This window comes from Microtus pennsylvanicus, chromosome 2, assembly GCF_037038515.1.
Source record: "Microtus pennsylvanicus isolate mMicPen1 chromosome 2, mMicPen1.hap1, whole genome shotgun sequence".
In the NCBI taxonomy this organism is placed as follows: Eukaryota; Metazoa; Chordata; class Mammalia; order Rodentia; family Cricetidae; genus Microtus; species Microtus pennsylvanicus.
This window is the reverse complement of record NC_134580.1, coordinates 14836723-14861298: the sequence shown is the minus strand read 5'-3', so window position 1 is coordinate 14861298 and position 24576 is coordinate 14836723. Positions and strand designations below refer to the sequence as shown.

The following is a 24576-nucleotide window of genomic DNA, read 5'->3' as shown; positions in this document are numbered from 1 at the left end:
TACTGGGATTCAAACACAAGTCCTCTAGAAGACCAGCACGTGTTCTTAACTTTTGAGCCATCCAAAAAAAAAAAAGCCCCAACTATGGTTTTTTAATAGCTAAAAACTGGAATTGCTACAATTGGTACAATGGACTTGGGAACACTAGGCAATGTTACAGTGGCCATGAACAACACAGATCAAGTGAACAAACTACATTCCAGACTTATTCAGAATGCTTAGTCTTCCCACTGAGCCCCAAATCCTGAGTAAGAGGGGGCCTGACAGAGTAGCACATGCAGGGACTCTGCATCAGAGAGGTATGGCTTCAGTCCCCATTTCTACCCAAGAACCTCATTTTAAGATGTGAACCACAGCAACTAGCTCAGGGTTGCAGGTGCCAACTGGACAGGAGGTTGTAGTGGTTCATTTTCGGAGCTACCTGGATGAGGAATCACATAGGAGACACATCTCGGGCTGTGTCTGTGAAGGTGGTCCCAGAGATTAACTAAGACCCATCCTGAACTTGGGCAACACATCTCATGGTCTGGGGCCCCAGATGGAATAAAAGAGGGAAGAAAGGGGAAGCCTTCCTTCCATAGGTTGCTTTCCTGGGTATTCTGCCACAGCAGGAGGAACAATAACTGATACAGATGGAGGCATACCAGGCTGAGCATCAAAATGCTCCAGGAAGACGCCATCTGCCCACCACAAAGGGAAGAGCAAGTAGATTATGCCCAGTTTCTACTTTTGATTTCAGTGCTGTGCGATGCTACCCTGAGTCTCTTGTCATCCTAGATGTCAGTGGTATAAGTGATTGGCACCCCATGGTCCCCACAGTCCCTACATGAGAAAGAAAAGATCCGACAAACCACTAACAAAGAGGTAACTGGACCCTTAACAAGAGAGCACCATGACCCTGGGGAGCACCAGCAAGGAACCTCTCTTCATTCAAGAGTAAGAATGAGAAGTCCTGCTGAGTGGTGGTGGCACACACCTTTAATCCCAGCATTCAGGAGGCAGATGCAGGCGAATCTCTGTGATTTGGAGGCCAGCCTGGTCTACACGAGCTAGTTTCAGAACAGCTAGGGCTATTACACAGAGAAACTGTGTCATGAAAAACCAAAAAGTAAGAAGTGCTCAATTGTATTGTTACAGAAACTGTAATTTTACAGAAGCCTTCTCGGGTGAGAGACCAGCTGCCAATCTTCTGTAAGAAAGTCACTCAAGGAGGTGGCCACTGGATATGTGGGGGCGGGGGGTAGCTGTCTGCCCTAAGATGACCTGCTGTGTGTGATTTTAATGTTACATCAACTTTGAAAACAGAGTATTTCTCTCATGCACTGATTGCTCTTGTGGCGTTTTGACACTGGTGAGCAGAGGGAGGGATGACGGAGAGTGGATGTGGGGGCCTCCTGTCCTCAGGCTCCCAGCATCAGGCATTTATTTCTAAGTAAAGAATGAGGACATCACGCCGACATGCTGCCATTTGTCTCTTTAAAAGAGTAGGAGGGCACGAAGTGTGCTTAGCCACACCTCCTCCTGAGAAGAGACAAGACACAGGTATTGCGGGTGGCAGAGGGAGAGCAGTCACTGTGTGGGCCCTTCGGGAGCACTTCAATTCTCTAGCTTTGTATTGCAATGCAGTTTTTCAATTAGAATAATTAGGGAATCAAAAGTAAAAGGAAACATTCCCAGTCCCCAGACTCTGTGGCAGGCCCTGACTATTCCCAGCCCTTCCCTCCTCCCTTCCCCTCCAGAACGTCAGTGAACAGCATTCCTGTTATTGGACTTTAAGTCATGATTTAGAAGACCACTAAGCATGTCAAGTTCTTGATTAAGCATATAAATATAATATTGCTTCAGACAGATATGCAATTTTTAATAACAATTTTAAATAAATATGATTTTTAAAACATTGTACAGCCATTAAAAATGACAGCTATCGGAGCTGGAATGATGGCTCAGCAGTTCAGAGCACTGACTGTTCCTGCAGTGGACCTGGGCTCACTTCTCAGCACTTACATGGTGGCTCGCGAACATCTGTAACTACAGGTCCTGGGAATCTGGCACCCTCTTCTGGTCTCCTTGGGCCTCTGTATTCACATAGTGTACATGAACTCACACAAGTAAACATATATACACATAAAAATTCCATTTTTCAAGTTCTTAAGTGGTGGTTATGGAGAAAGTGACAACATGGAAAGACTTATGACATAACATTAGCCAGGGGAAAAGGAAACTAGCAAATGCATCCCCCCCCCCCCCGTCCCTGGGAAAATACAGCAGGGGAGTGCCAAGACAGACAGACGACGGGTGACTGCACAGGGTTCCTCACTAACCACTCCCTGAGGGGGCCTCATCTAACCTCTAGGAGCTGCAGGCGAGTACCACGTCCGTTCTGCGGTGACAGAACTGAGGCTCCAAGGGACTTAAGAAGCAGAGCATGCCGAGACCACCCCGTCAGTATGCAACATTGTACAGCTAGGACCTGAGCCCATACTCAGTACCCATGCCACCCTGTCCCCCAAGATGCTAAGAGCCAGTGTGCAGGAACTGAATGTTACAATTTCACACTTTTCTATAATCCATTTATTCCTAAGAACCTAAAACAAATACATGGGCAACATCGTAAAGGAGATCTGAGTTGCTGTAGTAAAGTACATCCTTCAAAGTGCACACAGTGAGGCCCAACTCCCACGGTGACTGTAGTACTTACACACAGAGTCCGTGAAGGGGAGGCTGGGGCCAGATGAAGTCATAAAGGTGTGCACAGTGCTGGCCTCTCCATGTGTGACTCACTTGTACCTGCTAGCACTAACTGGGCTCCCTCTCTTCTCTGTCCCTGTCTCTCTCCTCCCTCCCCACCTCTCTCTCTCCCTTCAATTCCTACATCCCCTCCTTTCTCTGACTCTCCTATACCTCCTCCACTTCTCTCCTCCATCCCCTCCCTCCATCCTTGCATCCCTGCTTTCCTCTTATCTCTCTATCCCCTCTCCCCCACTACACCCTAGCTCTCGCTCTCTCTCCTTCCCCCTCCCTAATTCTAGCTCCTCCCATTCTCCCTCGCCCCTTCTTTTCCGCCCTCCCATTTCCCTCTATCACTAACTCTAGCTCTCTCTTCCTTCCCTCCTCTTCCCTCTCTCTCTACCTCTAGTTCTTTCCTTGCTCTCTCTTCCTCCCTCTCTGTAACCCCAGCACTCTCCTCACTCCATCCTTGCTCTCTTTCTAGCTCTTTCTCTGTTTCTCTCTCCTTTTGTACATGTACAAAAGCAGAGCCATGTGGGGACAGACTGTAAGTGACGTCTTAACCAAGAGGATGGGCCTCACCAGAAAATCCCTCATCCCACCCTCAATCTTGGAAAGCAATGTGGGTCCATGTGTGCCCAGTGCAGTGTTCTGTGACGGCAGCCTAGTACGCTTAGTACACTCACTTAGCACACGCTTAGTACACTCCCCACCTGTTCTGAATTCCTCATCTGCACTGAAGCACTGCATAACCACCAGTCTGGTCAAACAGGCTTGAACAGCACATTCAGGGGAGTGGGGGTGTACCTCAGGAGTATAAGCAAGTTCCACCTGGACACTGCAAACTTCAACTGAAATCAATTGCTTTCAAATATCTGGCACTGTGAATGTTTTCCCTCTGAGACCATTTGGCATAGTCTAAGACTTTGCCAGAAAGTCTCTCCTGGACATCACACCCACACAATGGAACTGGGCAGACACTCCGACCTTCCTATATGTAACACAGGCATACAAACACATGCAGGCACACACTCGCTATTAAGCCCTGTCACCACCAGCACTGCCACCACCAGCACTGCCACCACCAGCACCGCCATAATCAGCACTGTCACCATCAGCACTGCCATCATCAGCACTGTCACCACCAGCACTGCCACCACCAGCACCATCACCATCAGCACCGCCATCCTCAGCACTGTCATCATCAGCACCGTCACCATCAGCACCGTCACCACCAGCACTGCCACCATCAGCACCGTCACCACCAGCACTGTCACCATCAGCACTGACACCACCAGCACTGCCACCATCAGCACTGACACCACCAGCACTGTCATCATCAGCACTGCCATCATCAGCACTGTCATCATCAGCACTGCCATCATCAGCACTGTCACCACCAGCACTGTCACCACCAGCACTGTCATCATCAGCACTGACACCACCAGCACTGCCACCACCAGCACTGTCATCATCAGCACTGTCACCATCAGCACTGTCACCACCAGCACTGCCATCATCAGCACTGTCACCATCAGCACTGTCACCATCAGCACTGTCACCACCAGCACTGTCACCACCAGCACTGCCATCATCAGCACTGTCATCATCAGCACTGTCACCACCAGCACTGCCATCATCAGCACTGCCATCATCAGCACTGTCATCATCAGCACTGTCACCACCAGCACTGCCATCATCAGCACTGCCATCATCAGCACTGCCATCATCAGCACTGTCATCATCAGCACTGTCACCACCAGCACTGCCATCATCAGCACTGTCATCATCAGCACTGTCACCACCAGCACTGTCATCATCAGCACTGTCACCATCAGCACTGTCACCACCAGCACTGTCACCACCAGCACTGTCATCATCAGCACTGACACCACCAGCACTGCCACCATCAGCACTGTCATCATCAGCACCGCCACCATCAGCACTGTCACCACCAGCACTGCCATCATCAGCACTGACACCACCAGCACTGTCACCACCAGCACTGTCACCACCAGCACTGCCATCATCAGCACTGACACCACCAGCACTGCCACCACCAGCACTGCCACCATCAGCACTGTCACCACCAGCACTGCCACCATCAGCACTGTCATCATCAGCACTGTCACCATCAGCACTGTCACCACCAGCACTGACATCATCAGCACTGTCATCATCAGCACTGTCACCACCAGCACTGACACCATCAGCACTGCCATCATCAGCACCGTCACCACCAGCACTGACATCATCAGCACTGTCATCATCAGCACTGCCATCATCAGCACCGTCACCATCAGCACCGTCACCACCAGCACTGTCATCATCAGCACTGCCATCATCAGCACTGTCACCATCAGCACCGTCACCACCAGCACCGCCATCATCAGCACCGTCACCACCAGCACTGTCACCATCAGCACTGCCACCACCAGCACTGCCACCATCAGCACTGACACCACCAGCACTGCCACCATCAGCACTGACACCACCAGCACTGTCATCATCAGCACTGTCATCATCAGCACTGTCACCATCAGCACCGTCACCATCAGCACTGTCATCATCAGCACTGCCACCATCAGCACTGTCATCATCAGCACTGTCACCATCAGCACCGTCACCATCAGCACCGTCATCATCAGCACTGTCATCATCAGCACTGTCACCATCAGCACTGTCACCATCAGCACTGCCATCATCAGCACTGTCACCATCAGCACTGTCACCATCAGCACTGTCACCATCAGCACTGTCACCACCAGCACTGCCACCATCAGCACTGTCACCATCAGCACTGCCATCATCAGCACTGACATCATCAGCACTGCCACCACCAGCACTGCCATCATCAGCACTGTCACCACCAGCACTGTCACCATCAGCACTGTCACCACCAGCACTGTCACCACCAGCACCGTCACCACCAGCACTGTCACCATCAGCACTGTCACCATCAGCACTGTCACCACCAGCACTGCCACCATCAGCACTGTCACCATCAGCACTGCCATCATCAGCACTGACATCATCAGCACTGCCACCACCAGCACTGCCATCATCAGCACTGTCACCATCAGCACTGACACCACCAGCACTGCCATCATCAGCACTGTCACCATCAGCACCGCCACCACCAGCACTGACACCATCAGCACTGTCACCACCAGCACTGCCATCATCAGCACTGCCACCACCAGCACTGTCACCACCAGCACTGCCATCATCAGCACCGTCACCATCAGCACCGACACCATCAGCACTGTCACCACCAGCACTGCCATCATCAGCACTGCCATCATCAGCACTGTCACCACCAGCACTGTCACCACCAGCACTGCCATCATCAGCACTGTCACCACCAGCACTGCCATCATCAGCACCGTCATCATCAGCACCGTCATCATCAGCACCGTCATCATCAGCACCGTCATCATCAGCACTGTCATCATCAGCACTGCCATCATCAGCACTGTCACCATCAGCACTGTCACCATCAGCACTGTCACCACCAGCACTGTCACTGACATCAATGTCAGCAGCAGCAGCACTACCGTCATCTTCTTTGTTGTCCTCTTCACTATCATAACCATCAACACTTGGTCCTCACCAGTATCATCCTCACCAACATCACTCCTGACAGCTGGAGCGTCCATGCTGGCTCAGAACCTGTTTTCCTCTACTCTTCCCTGGTGGAGCAGGGACGGCAGAGTAGGACAGGCAGCACTCTCTTATGTCCCTATGAATCTGGAGGGAAACACTGGACCTGAGCCTTCACAGTCAGGGAAGGAGAGTACACAGTACACAGAAGACTGTGGGGATTAGATACACACAGAAATACTGAAAATCTGGTTGACGTAAACAGACTGTGCCGGACTGCAGCAGGAAAGGAAGACAGCACCCTTCCTCTGCTGGGGCCAGGAAAAAGGAACAAAAACCCCTGTGAGCAAACACACTGGAAACATACAACACTGTAAGCTACACCCTCGCCTATTGCCAGGGCAAGGAGGGAGCAGATTCCAAGAGAATCTAAAAAATAATCACTCTGCCAAAATATTCTACATGATCACTTTCCAGCTCACCCTGCACCCACTGGGAGATGAGACCCAAAATAGAGTCATATGACCGCCTTACAGATACTGGCCTGTGAGCAGACTCACTCAGCAAGTGAGACCCACAGAACCACAGAGCCATGAGACACCCTGCAATTGTGCTCAACTAAGACAGCAATGGTAACAAGGAAACACCCAGCACAAGCACAGCCCAGTGTGGGCGGGGCCACAGCAGAGTCTTGGGAAAGCAGGACCACTCAGCAAACTGAGGGAAACAGGAACGGGGACGAATACTCCTAAGTGACTCCCTTGCTAGGTCTAGAAAACTCCTAAGGGAAGGCTGACCCCTGCTGTCCGAAGCAGAAAGCAACACCATGGGCAACCTCATTCTCTGCATACACACCAGTCTGGTCAAAGAGTCTTGAACAGCACATGGGGACAGTGGCCCCTCAGGAGTATAAGCAAGTCACCCAGACCTGCCTGCAAACTTCAACTGAAACATGAAGATGATTAAAGGGAAACCTGGGACTGGGTGCACAGCTTAGCAGGGAGGCCCTGTTTGCTCTCCAGCACCATCAAGAAATTAAAAAAAAAAAAAATAGAACCAACAACCAAATCCCAGATGTGCAAATCAATGTGGAAAATCAAGGCAACAGACTCCTTAATTCCACAATAGTCCTCAGCTAAGAATCGGCTGGAGAGATGGCTCAGAGGTTAAGAGGACGTGGGTTCAACTCCCAGCATCCACACGGCAGCTCACAACTGTCTGTAACTCCAGTTCCAGGGGACCTGACACCCATGATGTAATAATGGTCTGTCCTGAGGCAAGCAGATCTTCCTTCTGCTTCCAGTGTGTGAGTCCTTCCTTTCTGTGTCTCTCTCCCTAAGGGGCAGCTTCTGCCATGCTCCCTTCTCCCTACTTCTCCCCTTCACCCCTCCTCTCTATCTCTATCTATCTCTATGTCTCTCTCTCTCTCTCTCTCTCTCTCTCTCTCTCTCTCTCTCTCTCTCTCTCTCCTCTTCTCCCTTCTCCCCCTCCCCCTTTCCCTTTCCCCTCCATAACTCACTAAATAAATACTCACTTTCTCTACATGGCGTGCTTATTCATGTCTCTGTCTCACCCACCACACAGCTCCCTGCCTAGCATATGCTGCCCCAAGTGACCCATGAACCACAGCCTTTTACCACGGCAGCTCCTTGTGGCCTGCTGCCCGCTGCTGCCACTCGGGGAACGGCGCCATTTTACATGGCAAAACACCAATGCACATTATAAAAAAAGAAGAAGAAGAAATCAAAGAATTAAAAAGGAATGGTTTTAAGAATGTTGGCAAACTCAGAGAGGACACGAATTCCCGAATGGATTCAAAAACAATACAAACAAACAGCTGAATGAAATAAGAATGCCAATATGGCAAATGAAGGATGAATTCACTAAAACAAATACTGAAGAAAAAAATTAATTGAAAGAAGAAAAAAAAAACCTCAGTGAAGACCTCACCAATAAAACAAACCAAGTGTAAGACAGACTACCTGTGTGAAAATAGACTGGATCAAGAAAACTGAAATAATTTCTTACAGTCTATGTGATTACAATGGACTACAGAGCAGAAATCAACAGCAAGAGAAACTTGCAAAAAGCATTGGCATTCATGGAGACTGACACACACTTATCACCAAAATCAGAAGAGCAATCTTTAAATTCCTACAATTGAAAGATGGAAACCCAACATGGAATATGGGCTGCAGTGAAAGTAATTCCAAAGGGGACTTTTTAGCTATTAAAAAAAAAACTACAGGTATCACAAATAAATAACTTAATGATATATGTTAAAAACATAGAAAAACAAGTGGCTGCCAGGCAGTGGTACCACATGCCTTCAATCCCAACACTCAGAGGCAGAGGCAGGTGATCTCTGAGAGTTCCAGGCCAGCTAGGGCTGTTACACAGAGAAGCCCTGTCTCAAAAGAAAAAGAAGAAGAAAAAGAAAAACAAGTGGCTGGATAGGTGACGCAGTGGTTAAGAGCACTTTCTGCTCTTCCAAGAACATGGATTCAATCCCCAGCATCCACATGGCAGCTCAGGAGTGTTTGTAACTCCAGTGCCAATAGACCCTCTGGCCTCCATGGGCCCCAGGCATGGACACAGTAGTCAGACAAGAATGCAGGTAAAAGACTCATACATACAAAATTAAAATAATTTAAAGAACTTGGGAAAGTAAGAACAAACCCAAACACAGTAGACAGAAAGAAATAATAAAGACGAGGGCCAAAAAAAAATCAATAAGACAGAAATAATACTACCAATGACAGAGTTAGCTTTTTGAAAAGATAAACAAGACTAACAAAACATTAGATAAACAAACCAAGAGAGTAAGGAGGCACAAATTAGTAAAATCAGAAATGACAAAGGAGTCATTAAATTGACACCCACCAATGAACCTCATTAGGTCATCAGGTCATTGGAAATACTCTATTCCAATAAATTAGAAAATGTAGCTATAGGCACATATGGCCTATCAAAAATCACACCCAGCAGATATAAACAACTTACGTGACTCTCTAATAAACAGTGAGACCAAAGCAGGAGGGAAAGACTCAGGACTACAAATAAAACCCAAAGTCAGGGGGATTCACAGCTGAGCTCTACCAGACCTCTCAAAAAGAACTTCCACCCATACTTCTCCTGCGACTGAGTAAAGGAGGAAGAAGGAACGCTACAAAACCCCTCTAGGAAGCCAGTGCCATCCTGCTAGCACCAGAAGAAGACACACACGAACAGAAAATTTGTAAAGCAGCTTTGAGAATGAACATGAAGTCAGAATTTCTGCTCTTGGGGCAGGCATACATATGTACATACACACATATTTAAAAACATTTTTAAAAATACAAGATAAACCCGGGTGGCAGTTAACCACATCTTTAATCCCAGTACTCAGAAGCAGGTGGACTTCTGTGCATCTGAGGTCAGCCTGGTCTATAGAGTGAGTGCCAGGACAGTCAGAGCTGTTTACACAGAGAAGCCCTGTCTTGAAAACAAGCAAACAAATAGAAAATAAAAATACTAAATGTAAAGTTTTTGTGGCCCAATAAGCCTCTCCGCCAACACAATAATCCAAATCAGACCAAATCAAACAGAATTAGAAAAAGCCCAGGTTTAATGGATGCCAACATTACCCAGTGGCCCTTGGAGAAAACACTGAAAGGGGGAAGGAGAGTCTGAAAGACCATGTGTTCTTCTTTGCGGGGAGCAGTTTAAATAGCCTGTGGGAGTGGTCTTGACCCTCTCTGGGTAGAGGTCACCATTTGGTAGGCTTTCTCGGAGGTGGGGTTTGGACTGAGGCAACTCCCAGGGGAGGGGGCTTGAAATGGAACTTTCCACCCAACATTCCAAACTGAATGTCAGGGGCCTGAGACTTCCAACCAAACATCCCAGACTTTTTGGATAAGGATATCAGGGGTTGAGGTGATGCTTTCAACCAAACACTACAGTGGAAGTTTTTTTAAATAAATGGGTAACTTCCTAAAGGTGTGTTACCTACCTAAATTAAACTGAGATAAGATAAAGAACACTGACAAAGATAAAATATTGGCAAAATCAACTCAACAATGCGTCTAAAAGATCATTCACTTCAAAACACATTCCACACTAAAAAGATGGCTCACAAGATAGATGTACCTGCAGCCAAGCCTGGCAGCCTGGGGCTCGATCCCTAGAACCCAGGCCAGGAGAGAATGCTGACCTCTTGTGACATGCACATGCACACAAACACACACACAAATAGTTAAATTTCTTTCTAAGTTTTTAAAGTATTTTTAGAGACAGGGTTTCTCTGTGTAGCCCTGGCTGTCTTGGAACTCATTCTGTAGACCAGGATGGCCTCGAATTTACAGAGATCCACCTACCTCTGTCTCCTGAGTGCTGGGATTAAAGGTAAAAGAGACTTTTTTTAAAATACAAAACAGAATACTGAACTAGGAAAATCTAAAATAAACGGACAACTTTCTAAAGGCATGTTACCTACCAGAGTTACACTGAGATAAGATAAAGAATGTAAACAGATATGTATCGAGCAACAAGAATGATACAGTAATTAAAAATCTCCCAACCAAAACAATACATTCAGGCACAGATGGATTCACTAGAGAATTTTACCAGGCCTTTAAAGACAGCAATCTCACTCAAATTATTCCATAAAATAGAAAAGAGGAGCCAGGCGATGGTGGCGCACGCCTTTAATCCCAGCACTCGGGAGGCAGAGGCAGGCGGATCTCTGTGAGTTCGAGACCAGCCTGGTCTACAAGAGCTAGTTCCAGGACAGGCTCCAAAGCCACAGAGAAACCCTGTCTCGAAAAAAAAAAAAAAAAGAAAAAGAAAAGAGGAATGCCTCCAAACTCATTTTAACTCCAAAATCAAATATTACCTCCTATCAAAACCAGATGAAGGGCACACACACAAAAAGGAAGGCTTAGTCTGGGTTATTATCACTATGACAAAACACCATGACCAAACGCAAGCTGGGAAAGAAAAGGTTTTATTTGGCTTATGCTTCCACATCCATAGTCCATCACTGAAGGAATAAAGGACAGGAACTCAAACAGGGTGAGAACCTGGAGACTGAAGCTAATGCAAGAGGCCATTGTGGAGTGTTCCCCACGGCTTGCTCAGGCTGCTTTCTTATAGAATCCAGGACCACCAGCCCACCCCTGACCAATCACTAATTAAGAAAATGCTATACAGGCTTGTCTACAGTCCAACCTTATTTTCTCAATTGCGGTTCCCTCTTCTCCGAACCTGTGTCAAGTTGACATAAATTAGCCAGAACAAGCATTGATTCTGATCAGTTTGGTTTCATTTCAGCAATGCAGGGATGGTTTAACACATACATATCAATAAATATAAAACATCACATAAGTAGATTCCGGGACAGAAATCAATAGTCATTGCAATAGATGCAGGAGACATCTTTGACAAAGTCCAACACCCTCTATGATAAATGCCCTGAAGAGACTAGGAATCAAGGGAGTATATCTCAGCATAATAAAGGGTATTTATGACACACAAAGCCAACATCATGAAAAATGGAGAAAGACTCACTAAGTCTCCACTAGACCAGGAGCAAGACAAGGTGTCCCCTCGCTCCTCTCATGCAGTATACTGCTTAAAACCTTACTAAAGAACAATAAGACAAGAGAAATAAGATGGCTACGAAAGGGGGAAAGTCAAATTATCCTTACTTGCAGACCACATGGCTTATATATAAGAGCCCCTATAGACTCCATCAGGAAACTCTTAAAACTGATCAACACTTTCAGTAAATCAGGGTATAAAACCAACTTATAAAAATCAGTAGCCTTCTCATATGCCATAAATGAGCATACTATAAAGAAGATCTAAGAAAGAAATCAAAATATTAACTCCATTCACAATACCTTCACAACAATAAAATATATTTGAATAAACTTAGCCAAAGAAATGAAAAGCCTCTACAATGAAGATGTTAAATGTTAGTGCAATCCCCATCACAATTGCAAATTCTTTGTAGAAACAGGAAAAACAATACTAACATGCATATAGATGTGAAAGACCAGAGAAGGCTAAAGCAGTTCTGGACAAGAAAAGCAATGCCAAAGACCTCAGCATACCTCACTTCAGGATGCACTACAGAGCCGTGGTAATAAAAACTGCAAGGCTGCCACAAAGGTCAATGAAAACAAGAGAAAATCCAGAAACAAACTCAGTGGCCACAGGATTTTTCATAAAGATGCCAAAAATGTATGCCAAAGAAAAGGCAGCCAGGCAGTCTCTTCAGCAAACAGTGCTGGGAAACCAAGAATTCACACGGAAAAGAATGAAGCAGGAAGCAATTTAAAAGGGATCAAAGACCTTAACGTAGGACCTAAAATTCAGAAACTGTTAGAGGAAAACATGGGGAAGCAAAGGCAAGAAGACAAAGGCAAAAACTTTCTGAACAGGACTCTAGCAGCTCAGGGAATAGGCCTGGGTCAGTCAGAGTGCACAAAACTGTGAAGTTTGCACAGCAAAGACAAAAACTGAGTGAAATCCTTGCAAGGTACACATGTGCCAGAGAAATGGCATCTATGACATATGAAGATCTAAACAGACTGAGTACAAAATGCCAAGCAATCCACCCAACAAATGGGCTAGTAAAATAGTCCTCAGAAAGATTCAGTACTGGCCAATAAACATGAGAACCAAAGTTCAAAAGCGTTGGTAATGAGGGAAACACAAACTAAATAACAGTGATGTTCTTCACCCTAGTCAGAGTGGCTGTCATTAAGATAACAACAGATGCTGGTGGTGGTATGGGGGGACCCCACACACGTCACCAGAATGTAACTTGTTCAGTCTCTCTGGAAATCACTCAGAGAAACTGACACTAGAACCACAGTGTGACCGGCTAATCACTCTAGGGTGACAACCTCCAGGACTCCATGTCAGCACACCTCAGAGACTGCACACCTGCATTCGTTATGGCAGTGCTCATGACAGCCAGACTACAGAATCTGTACCGAGTCCATCAACATCTGAGGGTCATATTAAGCAATACAAGTCAACTCGTGTGGGGGAAACGTTGCCATCTGCTTTTATTTGTGGATTCTAGATCTCACATAGATACATAAAGTCATACTTATATACATACGGCATTGTGACAGTAGACGTGAAACTGTCTTGGAGAAGGAATGGAATAAGAGGGAAAGGAGGGGAGTGGTACTTATGTGAAAACATCTTTATGAAACCATCATTGTATATGATGAATCTATGTCAACAAAATACATCAAATAACTAAAATCTCCCTGATTCAAGGCTACAGACCAAAAGATAATGATCGCCACCTTGTGGACATACATGGGAGGACAAGAGACTTGTAGCTGGCAACAACTCCCAATCTGCAGAACCTCCAAAAGAAACACAGTGCCATATATGTAAAGGACTGTTTTCCTGGAACTCCTCTCATGCTATGCACTGGAAACCCTCTTCTCTGGCACCCGGAACACAAAGCAGTCTATGTTAACTGATGAGCCAGAAATACTGGTAACCACTAAAGACACGGAGCAGGAGACAAACTGACAGCAGTGACTCCAGTTACTTCACTGGCACTTTCTTAGACTGTTCCATAAACACACCTGTCACAGGTCACTAAAATATAAGGACATGAGGCTCAGAGGCACAGCCTGCAGGAGGCCCAGTCTGTAGACTGATGGACACAAACTCAAATACTATTAGAGGCAGACAAATGATGGGCATTTAGACAATATTGCTGAGAGAAAGGAACAAGGAATTCTGTTGGGGACTGCGGACCCTCAGACCTTGAATTTTCTGTGACCCCTTGCCTGCCAGAGTAAACACCTTGTTTTCCTGTGCTTGCAGCTGCTCTGGGCATAAGACCCTCATGAGTTCCTGATGGCAGGGGAGTGGTTTCTGGTGGGCTTGCAGCTGAAAAAGTCCCAAGAGCTAGGGCATAGCCATTAGTCAAGGAGAGCCCTATATAAGCTGCCCTGGAACACAATAAAGGGGGCATTCTTGTTTCAATCTCCAGTCCCTTGCCTGACACACGAACCAGCCCGTGGTAGACAGGCAGTACAGTACAGGTGACCTGTACAGGCAGACAGTCCTGTACAGGTGGACTGTACACATAACAACTATTTACCAGCAACTGAGTGTTGCTTGTGCTCTTGATGTGGTGTGTATTCTGTCAATTCTGTATTTTGTCAATTATATTTTAAATAAACATTGATTGGCCAGTAGCCAGGCAGGAAGTATAGGCAGGACAAACAGACAGGAAGTAGAGGCAGGGCAATGAGAACAGGAGAATTCTGGGAAGGAGGAAGCCTATTACTCTCTAGTCCTGCCCAGACAAGGAAGAAGGAAAATGTGACCTGCCCTGCTGATAAAGGTACCAGGCCATGTGGCTAACATAGATAAGAATAATGGGTTAATATAAATTATAAGAGCTAATACGAAGCCTGAGCTAATGGCCAATCAGTTTATAACTTATGCAGACCTCTGTGTGATTTTCTTTGGGATTTACCAACTGTGGGAACTGGGCAGGACAGAAAGCCCAACAAAGCAGGCTCTCACGTTACATTGATGTACGAAGTGGCAGGTGAAAAGGAAGCCAAGCCAAGACATGGGAATTGTCTTCTATATGCCCGATCACTACATGTCAGTAGCTCAAAACGGCCCTTCCTGATGAGATCTGGAGCAAGAGTGAATTAGCTAGTGCTTGCTTTGTCTCTCTCACATTATCATCTTCTCCAAGCCTACCCAAACCTTCAGTAAACATGCTGAACACAGATAGACACACACACCCTTCTCTAACACTCAACACAACCCAACTAGGGGCATATTGCTATTATGTGGTTCTGGCTTCTAGAGGGGAGCACTGGACACTGGCTGGTCAGCTGCCTGAGACATGAATAGCTCTTCCAAGCCATCAAAGCTCATAGCAAACCTGTTCTAGACCAGACGTCAACTACTCCAAAAAGACCCACAGGAGAGAAAATCACTTCTTCTGGTCTCTGAAGAGCACTAAGAATATCTATGTCTCCTGGGGAATATTATTTTATTATTTTAAGAGTGTGATTTTTGTTTATCTGCATTTGTTTAACTCTGTGAAGCTGTGTTACTCTGCCTATCTAAAACACCTGATGGTCCTAATAAAGAACTGAATGGCCAATAGCGAGGCAGGAGCAAGGATAGGCAGGGCTGGCAGGCAAAGAGTATAAATAGGAGAAACGAGGGGGAGGAGGACACCAGGGGCCAGCTACACAGCAAGCCATGGAGAAAGAAGTAAAGAAAGGTATACAGAAATAGAGAAAGATAAAAGCCCAGAGGCAAAAGGTAGTCAGGATAATTTAAGAAAAGCTGGCAAGACACAAGCCAAGCTAAGGCTGGGCATGCATAACTAAGAATAAGCCTCTGTGTATGATTTTTGGGAGGAGCTGGGTCCCTCAAAAAGTCAAAAGAGTAAAACATTACACAACAGCTGCCTACATTAACCAAAAATGAGAAAAACTGAAGGCTAGAAATAAAGCCCAAAACCAACCTGGCCTTATCCTGCCCTGCTCCACTCAGTGAAGGGCTGCCTCAGATGCAGCCCCCTGAGCAGTGAGCCCACGGCTCTGGGTAGGCAGAGGGTGCAGTGGAGTTGGATAGAGACCATCCTGAGGCACCATGCACTGGTCTGCAGCTTTCAGCGGCATCCGATGGCCATGGTTTGCCCCCACTGATGAAATGGCCCTCCTAGAAAAGTGCTGGCTGGGCCACCAGTTGTTCTCACATTTGCTCCAAGCTAGATGCTGTGGCCCTCTCCTCCAGGTCCACCCAGCTTCATGCGCAGTCAATCAGGAACCATCCATCGGGCTCACCAGATAGTACTTGAAACTGATCACCCTACCAGGTCCAATCCCAAAACCCTTGGCTCCCTTCCCCCAGTTACCATCTTCCCTCTCCTTCCCCTCCAATCGCCCAGAATCCCACGTAGTTCAAGGCCACTAGCCACCTTTGCTGGAAGCCCTCAGGGTGCTTCCTTCCAAGCCTGACTCCAGAGGGCGCTCAAGCAAAAGCTGAGTGCCTCCTCCTGGCCCTCTGAGCCCTGGAGTCCAAGTGCTTCCAGCTCTACACACCTCTCTCCCTCCACCTCAGTGCCTTCTTCCCATCCTCAAACAGCTGAAGCTCTCCCCCACAGGACCTCTGCACCCTGGCTCCTCTCCCTGGAAGGCCTTCCTTCATACTCAGCCTCTCTGCACACAGGGCTCAGCAGAAACACACTCATTTCAAAAGGTCTTTGACGACCACTTACTCGCCAGCAGCATCTTCATTAACCCTCAGCACTACCTCATCCCAAGACATGCTTACCACCTGCTGACCAGTGTGCTATTCAGTGTGGGTATGTGTCTGTCTGTCTGTCTGCCCCAGAGTAGAATGCAAGATCTTGGAGAGCAGGGCTAATGTTGGCCTGGATCCCTGTTTCTCCCCTATGACTGAAACATCAATTACCTCCTGCCGTCTCAGGAACTCTGGAAGGTAGGTTGGATTTCCTTTCCACCCTGAGGTGAGACACTTAGTGAGCTGGTCACACAGAGAGTAGGGGCATAGCCAGCACCCATGCTGGGAGTGAACTCACCACCATAGGCCCTGTAATGTGGCCCTCAAGTCAAAGGCACTCAGGAATATCTGCTCAAGGCCATGCTTCCAGGGAATATGACCCCATAGTTCATGTATGCCTTCCTTCTGACTATCCAGGCAAATTCTCCATCTTCAAACCCAGGGTGGCTATACATAGGTACTAGCAACCATGGCTATGTGCCTGGCTCACTCCTCACAGGAAAAGGGACACCTGTTCTGCTGGCTGACTGCTCTCTGGTGCCCCTCAGTGAGCTCTACACTGAGCCTACCCACAGAGGCCCCACTGCTGTGTGCAGTCTCTCAGCAGCCCTCAGGAAACGGCACACTCTGCACATTTTGATGGTGTTCCTGCTCGGCAGACACACGTACAAACATGAATGTCTCCAAGCATCCTTTTTCAGGCTTCAGCGCAGGCAGTCTTTGTGCAGATAAACACTGAGTGATGCTAAAGGGGAGTGAGCTGTTAAGTTCTGTTTGCTACTTTCATCCCTGGGCTCCTAACAGAGCATAAGCTAAACAAAGAGCAGCGGACGCTGGCACAGACCTGCAGCAGGTAGAGCCATTTCTGCTGGCCCTTTGCACATCAGCGATTTGCTTCTCTAACTTCGACAAATATTTACCACTTTGGTTTTTATGTAATGGGAGGATAATGTATTCCACTGTCCTCAAGAGCTACCTTAAAGGCCTTAGGAAAACAGGCAATTTACTGGCTATGTTTCTCTTGCCACTAAATACAAATCCAGTAATTGTTTATCTTTTAAAGTAAATGGCTTTTACTTTTTGGCTTCAAAGATTCAAACAGAATTCTTAAAGAAAAAGGAATAAGAAAACCATAATAATCACACCAACCTGACAAAGAGCTTGATTTTTGTATCTAACCTTTCACCCACACATGCTCACAGTGACTCTCTAACTCTGGGAGCTTTATTGCAAGTTTAATTTGATTTCTAACGCTTCCCTAGTGACAAGACCCACAAGAAGATACTAGCTGCTGCCCAGAGCTGAACCAGATCAGGACTGCCATCAGGTAAACCCGTTTTTATCAGGTATCTCCTGGCCACCTGCCTGTGGCTGTAACCGGTGGACATAAGCAGGAAAATGTCTGGAAACAACTCTGATGCATCATGGATCACAAGTGGCCATACTGCGATAATCAGTATAGAAAGCCTACAGAACAACTCTAAGGCAGCCCAAGGGCATTACCTACAGCCAGCACTCTAGTGGCCTACGCATCATCTCAGTCCAGCTCCAGGCACGTCTTGTAGATGAGCAAGGACACTAAGAACCAGGATCACAAGTTACCAAGCCTGCTCAAGGTCTCCACCCAGACTGCCAACTCCAGATCCTCCTCCCATAAACACAGTGGGATCCGCCTCCTTCCTACACATCCGTTAGGCTCCAGCACAGAACCTGAGCAGCTAACAACCCTTGTACAACAAAACATGGGTGCATGGTGTGCTAGAAATATGGTTCCAGCTTCAGCCAGGGGATTCTGCTCCTTTCTTATGAGCAATCCTGATTTCCTTCTATGGTGACAGGAATGTCTACCTACCCAGCTCTATGCCAAACCTAAAGCCACCCCATCTGTGGTCTCTTCCCCACCCCAGGTGAGAACTGCTCTATGGTCACCATCATCAAAGTAGTAGATGTCTTCAAGAGCTCTCGCCTCATCTGTACAAGGTCCTAGGCTGTTATGACAGAAAATCGGGGGTATCCTCCATGCCCATCAGTAAAGGGCTTGTGAAATACTGTGGGACACCCAAAGAGTGGTATCTGACTCTCTATGTGCTACTCTGTAAATATATATAAATTTAAAAAGTGGGGTGTGGATGAAGAAAAAGTCCTGCATAAATGCCCAGACTCCAAGGCATCCCTCTACAGATGGCTGCTTAGGTGCCCAGAGAGGAGGAAAGGGTGAGAAAGACATACACCCCAAAGTGATGCCCTGCTGAGCATCATGCACCCGGACCCAAGCACAAAGAAGATTCCGACACACAGAGACAGGTAACTGTCTGCACACCTTGAATGTCAGGGTCAAAGCACACAAGGAAGGGGAACTAGCATTCAGGTTCATGGAGACATCAGAGCAGAGGGGACTGTGGGGAAGGAGCCATTGAGCTCTGAACTGTGGACAAGGAAACAGGAGGTGAGCACTCTTGGGTACACCTGGTAAATGTGAACACGCACTGCACATCCTCACAACAAGGAAAACAGCACTGTGTCAGGGCTACACCTCTTTAAACTGACAGCGCTCTTAGGAAGTACACAGCAAAGCCCTCGGAGTAAATGGAAGGAAGTCTCCAACTGACTCTCAATTGGTTCTGCAAACACAGCACAGAGAATGGGGAATGGGCAAAATGCAACAATTGGTAAAAGTGGGTGACACTGTGTACAGAAGTCGTTTGTACTGTCCTTGAGACTTTCCCTAAGTGTGAAATTACATAAAAAGTGTCTGAAGCAATGTCCACAGGCCACCGAGGCCCACTTTCACTCTTCATCCTGTTGTGCTCCGTCAAATTGTAAGCTATTCGTGGTGGTACACGCCTTTAATCCCAGCACTAGGAAGCAGAGGCAGACAAATCTATTTGAGTTCAAGGTCAGCCTAATCTACATAGTGAGTTCTAGGACAGCCACAGCTATAAAAAAAGACCTCACCTCAAAAATAAAAACCAAAAAAGTTATTAATCTAAGAAAAAAAAAGTCCACTGTACAGACCTAAGGTTGCCCTGTTCCAGTCAAGACATCCTCCCTAGTTTCCCAAAAGCATGAATCAGTGTGCCCCACTCGCCACCTCCTGGGCAAACTGGGCATTGCACCTTTGGGCTCTCAGCCCTCAAGTGCTGCTCTAGCACTACCTGTTCAAATTTTTCTTCCCTTGCTTATGAGTATCTCAAGCAAGACCACCTGCTGGCCCTCAGAAAATTCAAGCACCTAGGAAACACCTATCATTGAGTTCATTCATCAAATACAGGCTGTGGAGATGAGAGAACAAATAATCAGATGACAATTCCACCACAAGTGACTTGGAAGCCGAGCCACTGTCCACACAGGTACTAAAGGGACCAGGCAAATCACAAAGATTCGCCCTGATAACTGTCCTCACTCCCCCAGAAGTCACTGACAAACCATAGCCTATGGAGTACAGATCGCTACCTAACAGCCTCTAGGGGTTCCCCGAGGACCACAGTAGGAAAAGTATTCTGCAGCATTAGTAAAAAGGAAGGCCGGGTGGTGTTCACCTGCACCTTTAATCCCAGCACGCAAGAGGCAGAGGCAGACGGATCTCTGTGAGTTCAAGGACAGCCTGGTCTATAGAGCGAATTCCAGGAAAGCCAGGGCTACAAAGAAAAACCCTATCTTGAAAAACTACACACAAAAAAAAGTACATGCTAGGAAACTGGCTTAGGAATATGTTAGCAAACATGGCTAAAGGAAGATAACTACCAGCATATTAGAGACTCAATGTCATGAAAACACAGCGTGTGTGCAACCAGTAGTGACACCTTTGGTCTTGTAAGAAACAGACAAGCCACCCTCAGGGACTCACCGAGGTCTGTATTGGGACCAGCAAGCAGCTGTTTGAACTTGTCCAGCCGAGAGGCCTCTCTGTTACTCAGGGCTGAGGCACCAAGTGCATTTGGGTCAGATGTGCCACTCAGTGAAACAGTAGCTGAGTGGGGGAGAGACTGGGACCGTTGCAGAGGGACCGGATCGCTGGTGCTTTCTAGAAAGGGTAGAAGAACAGAGGGTAAGGTTAGCGGAAGCTTCTAACCTCCTGAACACACCTTCTCCCTTCATCCGTGTGGCCGCATGCTCACCATAGCACTCACTGGCCCTCTGTGAACATGGTCAGGCACAGCTTTCCCTCTCCCGTCAGCAGCACTAATCGTAACTCACTGACAGTGCTATTCACCAGTAAAACAGATACACCTGCATCTGAGCACATCCTGACAGCCCAGAAAGCCCAGAGCACTCACTCCTCTGACGGCTAGCTCTAACCCCTACCCAGCAGCCTCAACTTTCAGAAGACGGAAACCAGTGTACAGTCAAAAACGAGCCACAGGTAAGATCTAAATTCACACACTAGTGTCTACCTTAGGTACTACAGATGATGGGGTCAAGAACCCACCTGTGCCTGCATCCATGCAGCTCCACTCCCTAGTCAGGATAGGAAGCCATCCAGGCAACCCAGGAGCAAGAGTAAAGCTCCTGGGCAGAATCTGGCCCAAGGGTTAACCTGAGGACCTCTGCTCCTGCCTTTACCTGCAGGGAGCATCCAGAACAAACCCCCACCCACCAGTGAGAACAGGCCTGGAATTCTAGAGCAGAATGGCATGGGGAGAGTCTGTGCACACGTGTGTGGTGCACATATGTGTACTTGCATTTAGAAGCTAGAGTTCTACAATAGGTGTCTCCCTCAAGCCCCCATTTTTGGAGGCAGGGTCTTTCACTGGGCAAGAAGCTCACTGATTTAGCTAGACTCGCCAGTATGTCCCAGAGATCCTCCATTATCTATATATTCTACCATACAAGGCTGAGATGGTTTAAGTAGGAATGGCCCCCATAGGCTCATATATTTAAACACTTGGCCATTAGGGAGTGACAGGGATTAGGAGGTGTGGCCTTTTGGGAGTAGTGTGGCCTTGTTGTAAGAAATCTCCGGAGGTGGCCTTTGGAGTTTCAAATGCTCAAGGCAGGCCTAGTGTCTCTCTCTTCCTCCTGCCTGTGATCCAGACAGAGAACTCTCAGCTACCTCTCCAGCATCATGTCTGCCTGCATGTCACCATGCTTCCAGCCAGGAATGGGAGAAAGCCTCAGTTAAATGCTTTTTTTTTTTATAAATAAGAGTTGCTGCCGGGCGGTGGTGGCGCACGCCTTTAATCCCAGCACTCGGGAGGCAGAGGCAGGCGGATCTCTGTGAGTTTGAGGCCAGCCTGGTCTATAAGAGCTAGGTCCAGGACAGGAACCAAAAGCTACGGAGAAACCCTGTCTCGAAAATCACAAAAATAAATAAATAAATAAATAAATAAATAAATAAATAAATAAGAGTTGCTGTGGCCATGGCATCTCTTCACAGCAAGAGAACACTGACCAAGACAGAGGTCACAAGAAAACGTTCTGGAGGCAGAATCACACACAGCTATCTGGGAGGTGCAGGAGGGAGTGGCTAGAATCTGGCTGGGTTGGGGATCCAGTGGCCTTCACATTTCTTCCTCATATAAGGAAATATCAACAGTCCACAGGTAACAGGAGCAGGGAAAGGGGACCACATCTTCTCCACACATTCCTGGAGCTCCCAGGACCAGTGTAACCAATCCTGGCAGAAGTCCCACCAACTGCAGCATAGCACTCCCTGGCCTCACCCAAGGGAGTGGTCAGGGGGATGTTCAGTCACTGTAGACATTTGAGCAGCATCCCTACCACACCTACCATGTTCAGTGACAAACACACCCTGCTCCAGCTCAAACACACTACCCAAGATACCGCCACATGTCCCCTGGGGGCAGGATCTCTGGATGAGAACTCCTGGTCTCTGCAGTAGCCAGCACTGGCAGCAGGGACCTGGAGCCACTGACTCTGGGTTTAACACCCCAGGCCCACCTCATGAGTAGCTCAGGGTCTTCTTGGTGCCACATCTGTAAAGGGAGACAACACAACTCTCTCCTAGAAGCCTAAGGCATTTAAAGAGTTCATCATCAAAGAGACTAGCCACACAGTGAACACCCCCAGCATGCTATTATTATTAAGTGCTCAAAAAAAACCACCTCTCCTAGAAAGCAAACACAGAATGCTCAACCCACAATTTGCAGAGGACACAGCAATGAGATCACAGCCACTTCTCCAGTAACGTGACAGTCAAAGAACTAGTCGCTTTACTTGTGCCAAGGAGGCTGCCACAATGTGACATATGCTTGGATCTGAGTTTGCTTCTGGTCAGGACCCCCAGCCAGACACAATATAGTCCTGCCCACTGTCAGCTCCTACATCTATGTGTTGAGGGCCATCGCTGGCGATAACAGTGCCCTAGATGCTCTACCCTCTGAGGGGGCTTAAGAAGTTGTGTCCATGACCCACAAGCACAGCAGTGAGCCAACCCTTGGACACCACCACTGGAGGTGGAACTCTCAGAGAACTCAAAAGCCACTGCAGTTCCTGGGTAAGCTCAGCGATTCTAAATTTGTTACAAATGAAATAAAGGCAGCTTCTCACCTGAAGAAACTAACATCTTAGCACATCAGCTCCCAGCAGGCAGTTCTGAAAACCAGACTAAGTACAAAGCCCCTTTCGGGATCTAGCAGGGTGGCTTTAGGCTACTGTGGATCTGCTCTCTCCTCTGTAAATGAGAGGAAAGCGCCCTTACCCAGGAGACGCATGCTTGGGGGCTCTTTGCTCCTTTCAGAAGGAGCCTGTGATCTCACAACTCCTGTGCTGCTCCATGGCCCTCTCGTGGGCCCGTAGACAAGCCGTGAGCCTTAACATTTCATTTGTAGGAAAGACGCCCGCAGCTCCAGGAAGAAAGAAAAGCACATCAGATCCCATGGGCAATGAGCTGGTTGCTGGGTCTGGGAGTACCACAGACACATGAAAGATGCCCTAACTGGCTCTCCTGGCCCAGAGTCCTGCTGCAAATAGACACACAGCTCCCCTTATTCCAGTCCAATCCATCCTTGGCTCTACTATCCCTTCATCTCTACCTGAAGGACAAGGAGTGTGGCTCTCACTGACAGACTTCACCAGACGGAGGTCACCACTCGGAGCTACAGGAGGCTCTGCTATGGGCTGAGGCTCCGGCTCTGGCATCTCCTTCTGTGAGGGCTGGCTCTGCCTCTGGCTGTGGTTGCGCAGGACACGGTGAGCTGTCTCCATGACCACCTCAGAGTTCAGGCTCTCCGTTGCCATAGCCAGGAGCTCATCATCATCTTCGCCCGCATCCCAAGCGTCACTGGTATTGCTCTCAAACTCCTGGAAGGTGCTGACCTTCTTGGCTTTCACTGGAGTGGTGGGCACCTTGGGGGTGGACTTGAGCAAGCTACAAAGCAAAGGCATCTTTACTGTGCACATTCAGCCAAAATAGAATCCCCAGTGAGAGTACAATTCATCTAGATGAGGGTGCCAAGAAAAGCACACTGTGCAGGCATCAAAAGAGGACTTGGCACTGCGCAGGCTGCGCGATGGGCAGGGGGACATTTCAGGAGAGAGCAGTAAACAGCACAGGAGTATAGAGCAATGTGCCAAAGCTAGAGAGCGCATTCTCCCTCTCCCTCCATCTCAGCCCGGCTCCAGAGCAGCAGCAGAGGGGGCCAGGGAAAGAGGACCCTGCAGAGAACAGGGCCTTTGCATATACACATAGATGATTTCAAGGAGTTCCCTCCAAGCGTGACTACACATCCCAGCAGCCCCAGTATAAGGGAGGAAATATGACAGACAAGTGTAGCACTGCACCGAACCCAAGAGTTGGAGCAGCCAAGCCCAGGGCAGAGAGAGTACAGCACATAGGGAGAATTCACATGAGCTGTCAGGACAGTCTGGAGGCACACTGCCCTCAAGCCAGGAGCGCCAGCTCTCTACCCTCTACAAGGTACTACGACCCGCAGCCCCCATATCCCACCGCCCAGCTACAGGGTAAACGATGCACAGACAGCA

At 47.8% G+C, this 24576-nt stretch overlaps 1 protein-coding gene across 1 annotated transcript in view; it reads right to left on the bottom strand.

Annotated features, from left to right (window-relative positions):
• Tbc1d22a (TBC1 domain family member 22A) overlaps window positions 1-24576 on the bottom strand; it is a 288481-nt gene that overhangs the window by 246462 nt on the left and 17443 nt on the right. The window contains exons 3-4 of the mRNA XM_075960266.1: window positions 23628-23962; window positions 20480-20656 (exon numbers count right to left, since the gene is read on the bottom strand). Coding sequence (XP_075816381.1) covers window positions 20480-20656; window positions 23628-23962 — 512 coding nt within the window. The remainder of the gene's footprint in view (window positions 1-20479; window positions 20657-23627; window positions 23963-24576) is intronic.